We start from the raw sequence: 15,085 nt of genomic DNA on the forward strand, positions 1-15,085 counted from the left end.
GGCAAGGTTACTCTCGGACTATATAAGCACCCGACGGTCACAGGACACTCAGTTGCTCCTCGGTCGTCGTGATGTGTAGATTATAACTTGCGCGGCCTAAATTAACTTCTTTATCTATTCTTCACTTATAATAATTTATTTAATTTATTTACTTATGTTTAACTTTTAATTATTTATTTAATTCATTTGTTTATTTTTTGCTTTTAATAATTTATTTAATTTAATTATTTATTTTTCACTTTTAATAAATTATTTAATTTAATTATTTACTTTTCATTTTTAATAATCTAATTAATTTTGATTAATACTTTTTAAAGAATTTATTTTATTTATTTATTTACTTTTTACATTTAATAATTGATTTACTTAATTCGTTTACTTCAATACTTAATTATTTATTTAATTATTTCATTCATTTTTTATCTCTAATTATCTATTTAATACTGATATAAATATTCTATGTTTTATTTTTTTAATTTCATTAGTGTTAGTGGTCATTAAATATTTTTATCACAATTAAATTTTAACAGTACTTCTAAATCGTTTGCGTTCGTACGTGTTCACACGCGATATTTTTTCTCGATATCGGCCGTAACAAGTTCGGACTCGTCCGCGACATCGCGAGTGTGTTGTGAAAGTGTTCCAAGAAAAGAAAAAGGAATTACAACCAATGTTAACATCGCTACATTGACGACATGGCAAGGGGAAGGATACAGTGACTTTGATGCCAGGACGAAGGCAATGGTCAGTCGAAAGCTGCTGTCATACGGAGTAGAGATCAACGATCGGTAAGTCGCATGTTTACGATTCCTCTGGTTGCCCATCATGTCGTAGGACGAATGGTCCGAAACGACACGGGTGACTGGTTGTATTTTATTTATTCTCATAGCGAGCATAGTGTCCACGAGTGCTAATGTACTAATATACAATAGCACTCGTGCAATATATATTTCTGTGATGTATTTGTTGGATCAGGCTAGAGCTTTCTTGTACATGGCGTATTAGAATCTCGATTGAAGAAATTTCTAATTTCTATTCTAAATAGAAATTTAGAAAGTTGTAGTTGTTCATTTCGTTCATTATCAAAGTTATTTCACAGGAATTTTACGGAATACAAGTACAAGAAAGCATTCCCCTCGGAGAAGTTTCCAAAATCAAAGTAATAATTCGAATGGTTTTAAATTATTAGAGGTGTTACTTTGATTTTGGAATTTCTCATATTTTTAATGAAATACAGTTTCCCCATTTAACTTCTTTTTTTTTTTATTTATACATGCTTCTATCTTGACATGAATTTTTGTCGAATCAATTGAAAAGTAGAGTCACCCCGATACCTTAGCTATCCCTAATCCCGATTTTTAGTTAGGATTTTCAACAAGAAGACATCAGAATTTTTAATATTATTTTTGTCACTATGCTCGCTACTTTGTTTCGCTATATCTTGCAGGAATATTATATTTTTACACATTTGTGTAGTATTACTGTGCATACTGTGCACATTGTATTTGAGAGTTCGCGGATCTAAATCCTTCGAAATTCGATATACCGCGATCAGTATTTAAAAATCTCCCTCAAAAGTATCCTCTTTCGATATGACATTGAAAAAAGTATTTGAGAGTTCACCGATCTAAATCCCTCGAAATTCAATATATCGCGATCAGTATTTAAAAATCTCCCTTAAAAGTATCCCCTTTTGCGGCTTTTAAATCGCCATAAGTGATTAAAATAAAAATAAAAATGATTTATTGATTTATAATGAAATGATTTATAATCTTATGCAATTTGCAATTCTCCATATGAAATTTTATTTCCGTGTCATTATTAATTGCTCTTCTTTCTTTGCAGATGTTAGGCATCCTATATATCGTAATTTATTTTCAAATTTATTTTGTAATATATATTGTACTTTATTTTATAGTTTACACTGTATTTCCTTTTTATTTGAAATTCATTTTGTGATTTATTTTCTGTGATATTATGTATTTTCTACTGTACCAAATTTTCTACTATATTTTACTAATGTGTTTAGGCCTGGGTCTCGATTGCGTAGCCACCTCCACGTGGTGAGACCTGGTAATTGGCATCGTTTGCCAAAGATGTATTTCCATATTCATCTTAATAAATTTAATATAATACTTTTCGGAATCTTCGATAAGTTCATCTTTGGCAAACGATGCCAAGCTAAGAGCTACGCAGTACTCATAGTTCAGCCTAGACTCTAGAAGGCTACCTTCGGGTATCTTGGGGGCTAGACTAGAGTCGCGAGTACCACTTGTGGTATTACGAGCAGTGAAGGACGCTAACAAAGGAAATAGTATTAAGAATGATAGCGGGGCGAAAGGAGCTAGTGATCATTATTAGCTAATATATACAATGGCGCGACACATCTTTTTATAATTGTTTTTTATACAATTTATTTTTTTATTATTTAATTATTTATGGTTACTTGTTATTATGTATTTAATAAATATATTTTATTACGTATTGCATAGTCCTAGTAGTCCTTAATACCATCGCATACATTATCGGGGTATAAGTCTGGGTATACCTGTGGTAAAACCGAATAGGATGGTTCCTTATTTGGTTCCTAATCCCATTGATTGAAACGAACTTCGGTCTTCATGGCGTGATCGGTAATGATTGATCTTGGGCTAGGACTGATTGGGAGGGTGCTGAAACATGGAGTTATTTTGTACACGAGAGTATATCGCATAGGTGAGTCGGTCTCTCGAATAATCGCAAACTTGTTTAGGCGCATCCCGATATTTATTTGTGCGCATTTTTCATATTTGATTACCTTATTATGGAAATTTAGTTAAAAACAACAAAGTCCGCCGAAATAAAATATTTTAGTGTCGTGACAGTAGAGTATTAGTTTTTAGTATACCAAATCAAATTCCCATTTATAAGAAACGAAGTTTTTAAGAAAGTGTCAGTAGTTTCATTTTAATTTCTTTCGCTTCGAGTTAAACAAACATAACTTTGATACAAATTGTTGACACTAGAGTGATATGTAATGTCTTTAAAGCCAGAGTTTTCATGCGTAGTTACCTCCATATGGTGAGACCTGATAATTGATTTTTCTTTCAAAATATTATTATTTTTATTACAAGTGTTTGAAAAGAAACGACGAACTAAAAGCTATGCATTGAATAGTATTTAAATATAGTAAAACATAATATTAAAATAAAATTTCGTATTCTATTTTGTATAAAATATATTAAACTACGATTGTATTTACTTGATTGTTTTTAACAAATAAATTAAATAAATATTTATTATCAAAATATGAATCATAATAAACAGCAAAACCGAGTAAATTTTATTTCGATTATTGCATAATTTAAAAATGTATAGTATAAAATGTATGAGTGTATAATTTAAAAACAAAACACTAGCGCCACATTTGTCATGTCATAACCTAAAGTAATAGCGGGAATAGTAAACTGTTAATACGATAGTAATGAAGAAAATTTATAAGAACAGTATAATTTAAAAAGATAATTTGAATAAATTATAGTTCTTTGACAGTTTGTTCTACTTTATCAATTATGGATAGATTTTTATGCATCGACTGGTAGGTATAAAGCATTGTCTTAAGATAACCTAATTTATTTAAAAATCAGTACACATTTAAGATAATATCAACAAAATTAAGTTTGTTGCCATTTTTCTGTCTTAAAAGGGAATAAGAGATATTTGTAATTTTAATTAGAAATTCATCATTTTCAACATTTCTTTCATGGTCTACTCACTTTTTTCCTAAGTTGCACATTATTTTGTATACCAAGTTCTATAATTTGTCTTTAATATTCATAACAGTACAAATAAAATTGCACTCAATAAATATTCCCAGTGTATCATTTCTTTCAGCCAAAACTTTGTATTATTTCTCTCATTTGTATATCTTCCTATAGACCTTTAGTGATTTGTAAAGTTTAATGATTCTATATGCCTTTAATAATTCATAAAATTTTTCTATCAGATTTCTAATAACATTTTTTAAACATGATTTTAGTAGTGCGTTTAATCCCTTTACATATTAATCTTTTATATATTAACAACAGTATATTAATAAGTTTAAAAAATGAAACAAATTATTGAAATTATATTTGTAATGATTAAGTAATAATATTTTCTGAAATCTCATATTTTAAACAATATGATCTTAAGAAAATATCATTATTAGATATATTATTTTATACTTTATTAATTTTATATAATAAATATTTTTGATAATACGTGACTTAACAGGCACTGTCCATTAGAAGACCTAATAGATGCCACTTTCATTAATGGTGAAAGATTAGAAAAAGAAAGTGTGATGCATAAAATTATGACCGGGAATTTTGTAGATCCATTTAAAAATATTGAAGAAGATTATAAAAATATTGAACTCAATCTACTAAAAGATATTGATCCTGACATAAAGGAAGAAATTAATAATGACAATGAAATAATAGTTAAACAGAAATGGGATTGTGAACACGAAGATACACAAAAAGTGAAGGCTTATGTACCTGGTATTGTTAAAGCAATATTTAAGTTTCCTAAGAAATCTAAATTAGATAAAGAGCAACAAGCAATGTGTTTGAGAGTCTTGTTAAGATTCTCAGAATCTGATAAACCAAAGATAACAAAGGCACAAAGAGAAGAATTACAAAAGTATCTGGTACATAAAATATAATATTGAAAATTATTGAAATAATTTTCCTAATAAAGAAGTATGATATGATATAATTTTAAGATATTTTTTAAAGCATGCAATTATATATTATCTGTGTTACAGGATCTACAACAAATAATATCTCAAGAACAAGATGAATTTTTAGAATTTGCAAAAAGTAAATGGACTGAAAGATCATTTAAAATTAAATGCGAGGATTTTATAAATTTACATTGGAAATTGAAATTACAGCATATTTATAAATTACCTAGATACTACACTGAAGTAACAACTATTCCATTTGTAACAGATAAAAACATTGAAGTACAATTTATTTCTAACTGTTTAGAACTGGTAAATAATGAAAATATTGAATATTTATAAATAATGTATAAAATTAGCTATAATTAATAAAAAATATAATATTGTGTATTACATTTCATTAATTACATAAAGATTTTTTATTTTTTAGGGTACATTACAAGAAATAATATTGCCAACTTTTACAAGACCTTACATGCTACGTGTAAATTCAAAACAATTGCAAAAAACATATTTTCCTAAAAAAAATACTTTCCAAAAGTCATCAGCTTCTTTTAAATTACCTGTAAGTGAAGATGTAAATTGTCAAAAATTAGCAGAAGATAATAATGTAGATTTAGTAATTTCATCAAGTGGCCTTAACTGTTTAGTAAACAACATTGGACCAACATATCCAAATTCATGGATTTTACCCATAGTAATAAAAAAACATAATGATAAAAATGTTATTTACATAGATAAGCCAGGTCCACCAGTTGCAAATACTATACCAGAAAAAAATACTTGGGTGTATAAGTACATTCTTAAATACTATTTTTCTAGTATCAAAAATTCAACTTTGAAAAAGTAAGATAAAAACTTGTTCTTTACACATATTTTTACAATTATGATTTTTTTGTTTTATGAATGCTATAATTAATATAATTGATACAGTGAGAATATTGAAGAAGATAATATATTTGGTGATATTCATTCTGAAAAACTATTAAAAATAGAAGAAGAATATGAAAATATTTCAACAGAATGTAATAATGAAATAACTTCAAATGTATCTGAAAAAAACAGAAACTTTGAAGAAATTTCAACACAGAAGAATATTGGAAACAATGATAATGTTTCAGCTAATGAGGGTAAAAATATTTGTTGTATTTCTTTTATATCTTTAAAACATAAATTAAGTTAGTTATTCAATCAATTTTTTATTAGAACCTTTAATAATATCACAATTATACTAGATTGTAATGAACAAAATAAATAGTAAAAATATTGGAAGTAATTAATTTTATGAATTAACAGATACAACAAATAAAAGTTTTGAAACAACAGAAGATAGGATATCATATAATTTATTTAGTATTGGCCCACAACCTACAGAACAAAATAATTTGATGAAAAATATTAAAAAATATAGAATATTAGTTCGAACAAAAATACATGGATTTGAGGTTTGTATATCTTATATAATGTTATATTCTTTTAACTTAACTCTCAGTTTTTAAAAATAAATTTAAAAATGCTGTCACAAATTACTAAAAGAATTTTTGTTCATTATTTATTTGATTTTTATAGATTTTAGAAAATAAAGAAAAGAGATTGTTGATACTAACACCAAAATTAGAGCACCAACCTGATCTTGGAGCTGAAGCTGTAACATTAGAAGAGGCATTAAAACAATGGATATCTTTAATATTTAGACCTCATACATTTCTTGCACGAGGTAAATTATTTATGATTATAGCGGCATCGTTCTTAGCCTCGCTAATAGATAGATTCCTACTTGAAGGAGGTTCGAAGACTTTCTCGCAAGTCCTCGGTGAATCCTCGGCCTCCCATAAATACAAGTTCCTATACTACCTAAGTACCCCCCATCTAAGGCAGGGCCTGCTAGAAAGCCTTACTGATGAGTTCACTAGCAGGCCAAGGACACTTCCTTGCGTCCTTCTACCTGCTACCTATTATAGCACGACGATCAAGAGAATATACCAACCGGTAGCACCATAGGAACTACAAAACCTTCAACGCAACCCACAATGATTAATAATATATATGGCTAATAAATTAAATATATACTAAGTATTAAGTCAGTTATATTGAATTTTTTATTAATTGTTCTAAATATTAAACAAAGTTGAACAATTTTATTAATTATATAATAATTTTTTAAGATCTTTGGAACCACATGTATAAATATATTATAATAATATATCTACAATATAATAATTATTTCAGTTCGAATATCTTCAAAAACATCAGAAATGTTGCAAATTGAATATCGTACAGCAATGTCTATAAGGAATGAAATTCAAAGACTTTACAACATGAAAGTTGAAGATAGCTTGGTAACTTTACATAATGTTATTCAGTCTCTCACGAATCTATCTCCTGGACGTTATCTTATGAGACATACAATAAGAAATGGTGCATTTATTGCTGTTTCTAAACCAGTAGAAAATCCTGGGTAAATAATCTAAAATGTATTAATATAAAGATATGTATTAAAATCTTTTAATTTAGAATACATATTATTTATAACTATTTAATATTTTTTTTTGTAGAAAAAACATTTTTGATATGCATACACTTTATAGTGAAAAGTTTCACACTTTACTTAATTCTCCTTGGATTACATTAGATAAAACTCTACCAACTCCAATGCTTAAATGCTTTGAGAGAATGCCAGCTATGTTCCATCCAGTGAATAAAAGAACGTTTGCAAATAAAAAAGGCAATACATCTGCTACAGGTATCGATACTATATATATATATATATATATACTAATATATTGCTGTTTGTTTAAACATTCGGGATTCATATCAAGTCGTTTAATCATGAGTAAATGTTTCGACAATGAATAAAGAAATATCAACAATTTGAGTAATATATAAATATATAGTATAAGCAAACTAAACATGAAGCAATAGTACTTCATTCTTTAGACTCTTAGAGCTTACTCCAAAATGAACTAATTCTAAGAATTTCTTCTTTTAGGAGTTATACGTAGAAGTTTAAGAAATAAGAAGAAAAAGTGAGTAATAAACATACAATGGCAAGTACTGCTCTTTAAACATTTACTATTTCCAATTAATCTTATTTCCATGTTGAGCATATGAATATGAAGCATTAATAATATGCTTAAAGTTAAATTTAAATGTGTATACTAATTTAGATATGTATATACCGATTTTAATGATAAATAATATTATAATAAATTGAATTTTTAATTAAATATTACTATTTTTAAATTAAGTAAATATAACATAATTTTCTAAATATAAAGAAAATATATAACTTATTTCTTATCTCCATACATACAAATACATTAGTAGTACAATCTTTTATTTCTTTAATTTAAAAAATTTTATCTTTCTCTGTATCTTTTCTTTAATTTAAAAAATTTCATCCACTTTAATCCATTATTATGTATAGCTAATAAATACATAAAGCATATTTACTTATAAAACATGGGTATTCATTATACAATAATACAGTAACAAATATGCAATGAAATAACATTTTAATATATTTATTTTCATAAAGATTTTACAACAATTTGTATAAATATTAAATTTTCATTGTAAAATATATAAACATTTTTAATAAAGAATAGTATATAACTGTACTATTTAATTAAATAGTATACTTCATCAAAAATAAATTTTACTTCATTATAAAAAGCACATTATAGCACCGCTACGATTCTTCTGAGATTCGATAATTATGTAAAATATATACTAAAATGGACGATCTTTTATATTTATATATGTAATTAATAAATTGGTGTAAGCATTTTATGCAAACATATTATTTGAAGTTACTGAAATCACACTTATCATACATTTGTGTCATGAATATCTTTAAGACATTAGATTCGATTATATTTTATTTCAATTAAGTAGAAACAAGTGAGAGTAAAGCTTTCTTGTAATCCCCAGATGTATCACCCTAAAACATACAAAAGTTGATAATATACTAAATATTAAAAAGATATATTTTATCTTCCAAAATGTAATATTTAATTATATTATTTAATTATCATTTTTAATTAATTTTTCTTATATACAAGCTTCACTATCTTTTTATATATAATGAATTGTGTATGTCAATAACATGTGTGTATATCATGAAATATTAGAAAAAAAAATAATATGAATACATACAGCAATCCAGCTTTCTAGTGATTTTCCATAACGTTCTTCAAAAGCTTTTTTAATATCACCCAAATCAATTTCACTTCGAGAAACAATAATGCGAATTAATGTTCGATCTTTTGTACCAATACCATGCATACTAGCATATAATCGTTCGGCAAAGAAACCAACTTTTGATTTCACGCATTTCACTGTTAGAGAAAAATCATGGCATTTGTATTATATTTATAAAAACGTAACATTTTTATAATAAAGTATAAACGTGTATTTAAATTAATACTGTAATTGCTATAACTTTATTATACTTTTTTAAAAGGTACATGCTAACCTATTCCAAGAAGACCTTTCTCAATACTTCCAGAAAACTCCTTTTTAATAGCAACTTCAAGGTCATGACCAGATATTTTTTCATATTCAATAAAAGTTTGTCTTAACTGTTGGTAACTACGTGTTACTAAAATAGCATTAAACTGTGATTCATCTGTACCCCATTGTTTTTCACCTATGGTAAAATAAATAATCATATTTAAAATACAAAAAATAAAATAAGAATATATATTCTAAATAAATATATCATCTTCTTTTAAATAATGTATAACTATTATTACATCAAATATTACTTGTAAAGTTTTAATAACTCATCAAAACAATATATATCTTCTAACTATATTAATAACTGTTAAAAATAATTTAACTATTTTCCTATCATTAAAAGTATTATGTTGACATACATACCAACTTCATAAAGTGCTTGAGCATCTGCTACAGCCTGTGCTTGATCTATTCCTTGATTTTCATCTCTATTTGCTTGAACAAGAGAAACTAACAGTCTCTTAAAATGTCCTGAAGTGTCTCCTTTTAAATCACTTTCAAGAGATTTTCCATACACTATTGAAAACAATATTCAATATTACTAAACTATGTAATTTATTTAACAAAAGAGTACTAAGTTAAATAAATGAAAAAAATACTAGACACTGAACTTACGATTTTCATAAAATGCTGCAATGGTACGTATACCATAATTACTCAAAGTGCACAAAATTTCTACAATTGCTTCTTCATCAGTTCCTAATCCACTAACTGCATCATGTAATTCTTTAGCATAATAATGTGGTAATGGTGTCATAAGAGCAATTATAACATCTTCCAATTTGCCTGTTAATTCACTTTTCAAATCACTAATCAAATCTTTGCCATACAAAGTTTTATATGCTTCAGCAATTTCTAATCGCTGAACAATTCCTCTTCTTGTAAGTACATCAATAATAGCTTTCTCATCAGTACCAAAACCTTTCATTGCTTTACGTAATAGTGCAGCATCTGTATTTGCATCAAATGGTTCTGCAGGATATACTGTAGGGGTACACTAAAATACAAAATATTTTATATATTATCTCAAACAAATTAAAATATTTATATAAATGATTATATTTTGATATATAATACATAATATTTGATATATAAATGATTTATTTAATGACTTGGTACAAAGGTACAGGTAATTAAAAGAAAATTGTTCACAATTATTAAACAATTTTCTATATAAATACTTTTTAAATTAAACTTTTCTTCATTTGTATTAATTTTTTATACTTCAGTAACTTGTAGTTAAAACATATTTTATTAAAAATTATTATTGGATACTATTTAGTTTATAATACTTATTTAATTTTTTTAAATAAAGCACGAGCTATTTTAAAAGTGCACATTATATATTTACATAAATAAATAGAATACTGATTGATTTATTCAAGCGAAGTAACGTTAAAAATACGGCTGATCAATACTCATACTAGAAATAGAACAATCTGATTAATAGTTGCATAAAAAAATTCTATTTAATTTTTACTGAACAATTAAAATGTACTTACTTTGAACGGATAATATTGTTGTGACATTTTTGTTTATGCAAGGAAGTATCTGAAATAAATAAAAGTAATTGTTAATCAATTGATCAATATACAAACGGATTTCATCGTATAATCCACAAGATTAACTTTTATGTTAATATATGTTCATAGAAAAATATACTTACAAATATGAAAATATACTTGCAATAAATATGTTTAAGAAAAATTTACTAATAACACAGTTTTCAAAAAGTAAAAATGGAGAGATCTTTCCCGTTTGATAGCCGGTGAAATAATGGTGGGCACACCCACTTTCACACACGTCATCCGTAGTCTTTCAAGGTGCTTACTAACGAGAGAGTGAGTAATGAGTAAGAGAAAAAACGTTACAATGCATCCAATGACATCATAAACATACGTACTAAATGTACAAATATATTTATACCTACTTACTCATCTTTACGAATTTCAAGAGTGACACTCGTTAATATATCTTGTACGTCATCTTATATGTTTACCAAATTTATGTTTTATTATATATATATGTTTACAAATTTTTAAATATTTATTGTATTTTGTTCATATAAATACAATATAATGGCATAACAATGGTTATACCTAAATTTATATAGAATTTTTTTTCACCCATTTTTTAAAGGTTATTAATTTCTCATTAACTATGATATACTTCATAAAAAATTGTTCCAAAGAATTAAAGAAGTACGGTGCATAAATAATTAAATTTATTTTACTAAATTTCCAAATTTTTTTTTTTGTAATGAGATTTTATTTTTATATTCATATGTAATATTGATATATAAAATAAAAAAATTTAGTCAGATTATGCAAATGTTGCAAATAACACATGAATTTTATTATTTTTATATAATGTTTAATCTATCAAAATTAATATTTTTAATCAAACTTTATTTTTAATATGCAAAAAATGAATTTAGAATAATTTTACTTAATATAATTATTATAAAAGATATAAATTATAACATAAGAAATGCTTAAAATCTATGAATATATATTAAACATATATTAGTACTCAAATATGAAAGAATATTGTTTGTAATAATATTTTTTTATTCTATTGTTAAATTAACATACGTTAGGATTATGATAAAAAATTATCAAAGCTTTTTCCTATATGTGTAAATATTAATTTTTCTTTATATAAAATTATATACAAATTAAATATAAATTATATCTATGAAAATCATATACGTGTAGTTTAAATCTTTCACACTAGAGTACGATTTTCATACATCTTCCTTTTTTAAAAGATGGCTCGTTAGCGCGGTAACGCCTCTTCTCTGTTAATTCTCCGATCATCGACCATTCACTGATGTTCGACTACACATCGAGATTTCAAATGTTGTTCCCTACAACATTGGCGGCATGTCGCGTTTAACGTGCTTATTTATTAAAAGATATACACAGTATAGTATACTTCAACTATCGAATAATAAGACATTACAATTCGGTTGTTCTACGAAAAATGGCTGATCGCTAAATTTTGTTGTATGTATGTGTATTAATACGAGGGGAAAATTGTGTGAAAGGACTAAATAACCTAACGTAATATCGATTTGTGTAAAACGCGCGTAAATATGCCGCGTACCAAAGCATCACCAAAAAAATGTGTCAAAACAACTAATTCACATCCAGGCACAAATACATGGGTTTTTCTAATGAAAGGTGAATGAATATAAATTATTTCATATTTAAAATCTCTGTACTATATGTTTATTATGATAGTTAGATGTGTATCAGCATTTCCTAAAGTTCAATAATTCTGAATATTTTCTTATATCTTATTAATTATCAGTTATATTTGAAAAAATATATAGAACATATCAATGTAATATTTATGTTTCAGGTGATAGTTTAAATAATACAGATGGTGGTGTACCTGATGTTATTAAATTAAGACATCCAGCTACAAATCAACCTGCAATGTTTGTATTTAGTCCAGGCAATATTACAGTACAAGAAGTTCTAACATTTGATGAAAATAAAAGGTCATGGTTTATAGATGATAATGTAAAATCTGATGGGAAATTACATTTATCTACTCCTATTGATCCAATATTTTTAATATTACCTTATTTAAGAAAGGTAATTCTACATTATTATATTTTATTTCTTACTACATATGTTAATCTATTATAATGTAATGTAGGGATTTAATTGACATCATTACATGAGTTTAATGTTCTTAAATACTAGTAAAAAATATTACACTCGTAGTCACAACAAGCACAGCCATTAGAACAATGTCTTTGGGATGAAGATTTTCCAGAAATGTCTCGTCTTGTTCAATGTCAAAATTTAAAACTGACATTAATTGCTGATCGCAAAGGAGATGAATCATTACAAGCTTATAAATTTAATGAAGAAAAAACATTAATCTGGTTACATAAGAAAGTGGAAAGAGTAGTTGAAGTATTAAAACAAAAGGGTATTCATGTATCACAGGGTGCTATTAGTGCTACTTATGTTAAAAGTACTAAGCTTGAAACTGTTTCAGAAATAGGTAAAATATAAAATCAATTTGATATGTTAACACGTTCGTTACCGCACTGTGGAGAAAACACTCTAGCCATAATTCATAACTTATTTTTTGTATTTCTGCAAAATGCACTAAATATTTTTGTTCATAAATCTAGTTTTTCAATGTGTCATAAATATGTGATTCTGGGCCAAATGTTAACTTCAAAACAGACTTTATTATGCAGAGAAAACAAGAAATTGATTGCTGTCACACGTGTGTAATGCTGAGCTCTCAATGGAAAACAGTGCGTCACAGATATGTGACACTAGTAGCAAACGTGTTAAAAAGTTTAATAAATGGCAAATTCAATTATTTTTCAGTGAATATTCAATTATAAAACAATATCTATTTATATGAAGACTGAAAGCTGTGAATTTAATATGTTTATTTCCTGTGTAGAATATTTAAAATATGCACATGGTATTGTATCAGAGTATCTTGCAGAAGATTTATCAAAAAAATTAGCACAACATTTAAATCTACCAGATGAAATAGAAAATAAAAAACGAAAATTAAGTAGTCCTAAAGATACAGTTGATGAGAAGAGATCTAAGAAAGATACGACTGAAAATGAATCAGTATTAAAACCAAAAACAACTGAGTCAACCAAATTAGAAAAGGTAATAACTTTTTATATTGCATTGCATTTGAATTAGATAAATTATGATATATATTTCTTTATATAGCCTCAGAAAACTACAATTGGTAAAAAGGAACTAGCCAGACAAAAAGCAGCAGCTGGATCCAAGAGCATTACTAGCTTCTTTAAGAAAAAGTAAATTTTAAGTAATTTAAAAGATTTAAGATACATATAAACTTTAAAAATCTTAAATATTGCAATACACATATATTCGATTGTTAGTACTGTTATTCCAAACTAGGTTTATAACTTTGTAAAAATACAATGAAAGATATTTTAAACACTTGGTTAATCAATAGACAATTCTAAACAATAAGCAATTCCATAAATATTTTTAGTATATATATTGCAATTTTTCATCATTTAAAAACAAAGAGCATTTAAGTACTTATTATAATTTTTAATGCACATTAAATATATTGCAAAGACATTAAAATTTTAAAGAAAAACATATAAAAAGCAGGTTTTAATATATAAAAGTATCGATTTTGTCTACAAATTATTACTTTTAAATACAATATTTATTTTTAGTATTAATCCCACCTGTAACTGTAACTTCCAAATATTTAGAAAGGAATTTGTATTAAAGTGTTTCAGACAGTCTACATGAATTATATAGCTATTGAGAATCACGAAAATGGCCTTAAATATAACAAAAACTTATTAGTTATTATTATTGATAAAGAATATTAGAAATTTTATTTATATTTTTAAATTAGTATTTAAAATTATCCACAATTAAAAAATCAATTGTGTAATGTTGTTTAATTTGTATTAGTTTGTATTATAATTGTATTATTTTTATATTGTAATTCCGAAAACTAATCTAATAATAGTACAAGCATAAAAATAACATCTGATTTTAATATCTCAAAGTTCGATATTTTTGTATATATTTTATATACCCGTGTACAATTAAATATGTCACCATTTGAAAGCATTTGTATTAATTTGGCATATTTTTACTGCTCAAAGTAATTGTAATTAATCAGCAATTTTTAATAAAAAGGCAAAATATTAAAAAGTTAAGTACATTGTATATGTATTTAAAATATTGCTAGTATGATACTATAACCAATTTCTGTTTTTATTTAAAGCCAATATCAATGAATTAATAAACTTTTACTATAATAAAAACACTAAATTTTAACTCGTGTATTTTATAGCTATAAAGA

The 15,085-nt window shown here is 25.8% G+C and overlaps 3 protein-coding genes across 3 annotated transcripts; 2 read left to right on the top strand and 1 right to left on the bottom strand.

Annotated features, from left to right (window-relative positions):
• Window positions 1-3,441: 3,441 nt before the first annotated feature.
• Window positions 3,442-7,738, top strand: LOC108550120 (uncharacterized). Its single transcript, XM_017903769.1, has 10 exons — window positions 3,442-3,577; window positions 4,255-4,672; window positions 4,790-5,020; window positions 5,139-5,554; window positions 5,642-5,881; window positions 6,003-6,153; window positions 6,278-6,425; window positions 6,938-7,166; window positions 7,264-7,451; window positions 7,698-7,738. The coding sequence occupies exons 1-10, from the start codon at window positions 3,552-3,554 to the stop codon at window positions 7,736-7,738; spliced, it is 2,088 nt and encodes a 695-aa protein (XP_017759258.1). The 5' UTR covers window positions 3,442-3,551.
• A 690-nt stretch (window positions 7,739-8,428) lies between these two features.
• LOC108550123 (annexin B9) lies at window positions 8,429-11,065 on the bottom strand. The gene is made up of 7 exons (XM_017903771.1): window positions 10,896-11,065; window positions 10,732-10,780; window positions 9,845-10,226; window positions 9,593-9,745; window positions 9,186-9,359; window positions 8,867-9,048; window positions 8,429-8,651 (listed from the first exon to the last, which is right to left on the bottom strand). Exons 2-7 carry the CDS (start codon window positions 10,756-10,758, stop codon window positions 8,598-8,600), a joined length of 972 nt encoding a protein of 323 aa, XP_017759260.1. The 5' UTR covers window positions 10,759-10,780; window positions 10,896-11,065; the 3' UTR covers window positions 8,429-8,597.
• A 989-nt stretch (window positions 11,066-12,054) lies between these two features.
• On the top strand, window positions 12,055-14,049 carry LOC108550130 (ribonuclease H2 subunit B). The gene is made up of 5 exons (XM_017903781.1): window positions 12,055-12,414; window positions 12,596-12,834; window positions 12,967-13,252; window positions 13,670-13,890; window positions 13,957-14,049. The coding sequence occupies exons 1-5, from the start codon at window positions 12,327-12,329 to the stop codon at window positions 14,047-14,049; spliced, it is 927 nt and encodes a 308-aa protein (XP_017759270.1). The 5' UTR covers window positions 12,055-12,326.
• The last annotated feature ends 1,036 nt before the right edge of the window (window positions 14,050-15,085 follow it).

This window comes from Eufriesea mexicana, unplaced genomic scaffold, assembly GCF_001483705.2.
Source record: "Eufriesea mexicana isolate 0111107269 unplaced genomic scaffold, ASM148370v2 scaffold2534, whole genome shotgun sequence".
In the NCBI taxonomy this organism is placed as follows: domain Eukaryota; kingdom Metazoa; phylum Arthropoda; class Insecta; order Hymenoptera; family Apidae; genus Eufriesea; species Eufriesea mexicana.

Excerpts from the sequence above, each read along its gene's own strand:
- LOC108550120 (XM_017903769.1), top strand. The coding sequence starts at position 3,552 with ATGGATAGATTTTTATGCATCGACTG. Across the intron at positions 5,882-6,002 it reads TTTATATCTTTAAAACATAA|AGATACAACAAATAAAAGTT; the intron begins ATTAAGTTAGTT and ends TTATGAATTAAC. Across the intron at positions 7,452-7,697 it reads AGGCAATACATCTGCTACAG|GAGTTATACGTAGAAGTTTA; the intron begins GTATCGATACTA and ends TTCTTCTTTTAG.
- LOC108550123 (XM_017903771.1), bottom strand. The coding sequence starts at position 10,758 with ATGTCACAACAATATTATCCGTTCAAA. Across the intron at positions 9,746-9,844 it reads TGCAGCATTTTATGAAAATC|TGTATGGAAAATCTCTTGAA; the intron begins GTAAGTTCAGTG and ends TGTTTTCAATAG. Across the intron at positions 8,652-8,866 it reads CACTAGAAAGCTGGATTGCT|GGTGATACATCTGGGGATTA; the intron begins GTATGTATTCAT and ends TGTATGTTTTAG.
- LOC108550130 (XM_017903781.1), top strand. The coding sequence starts at position 12,327 with ATGCCGCGTACCAAAGCATCACCAAAAAAATGTGTCAAAACAACTAAT. Across the intron at positions 12,415-12,595 it reads ATGGGTTTTTCTAATGAAAG|GTGATAGTTTAAATAATACA; the intron begins GTGAATGAATAT and ends TTTATGTTTCAG. Across the intron at positions 12,835-12,966 it reads TATTACCTTATTTAAGAAAG|TCACAACAAGCACAGCCATT; the intron begins GTAATTCTACAT and ends TTACACTCGTAG.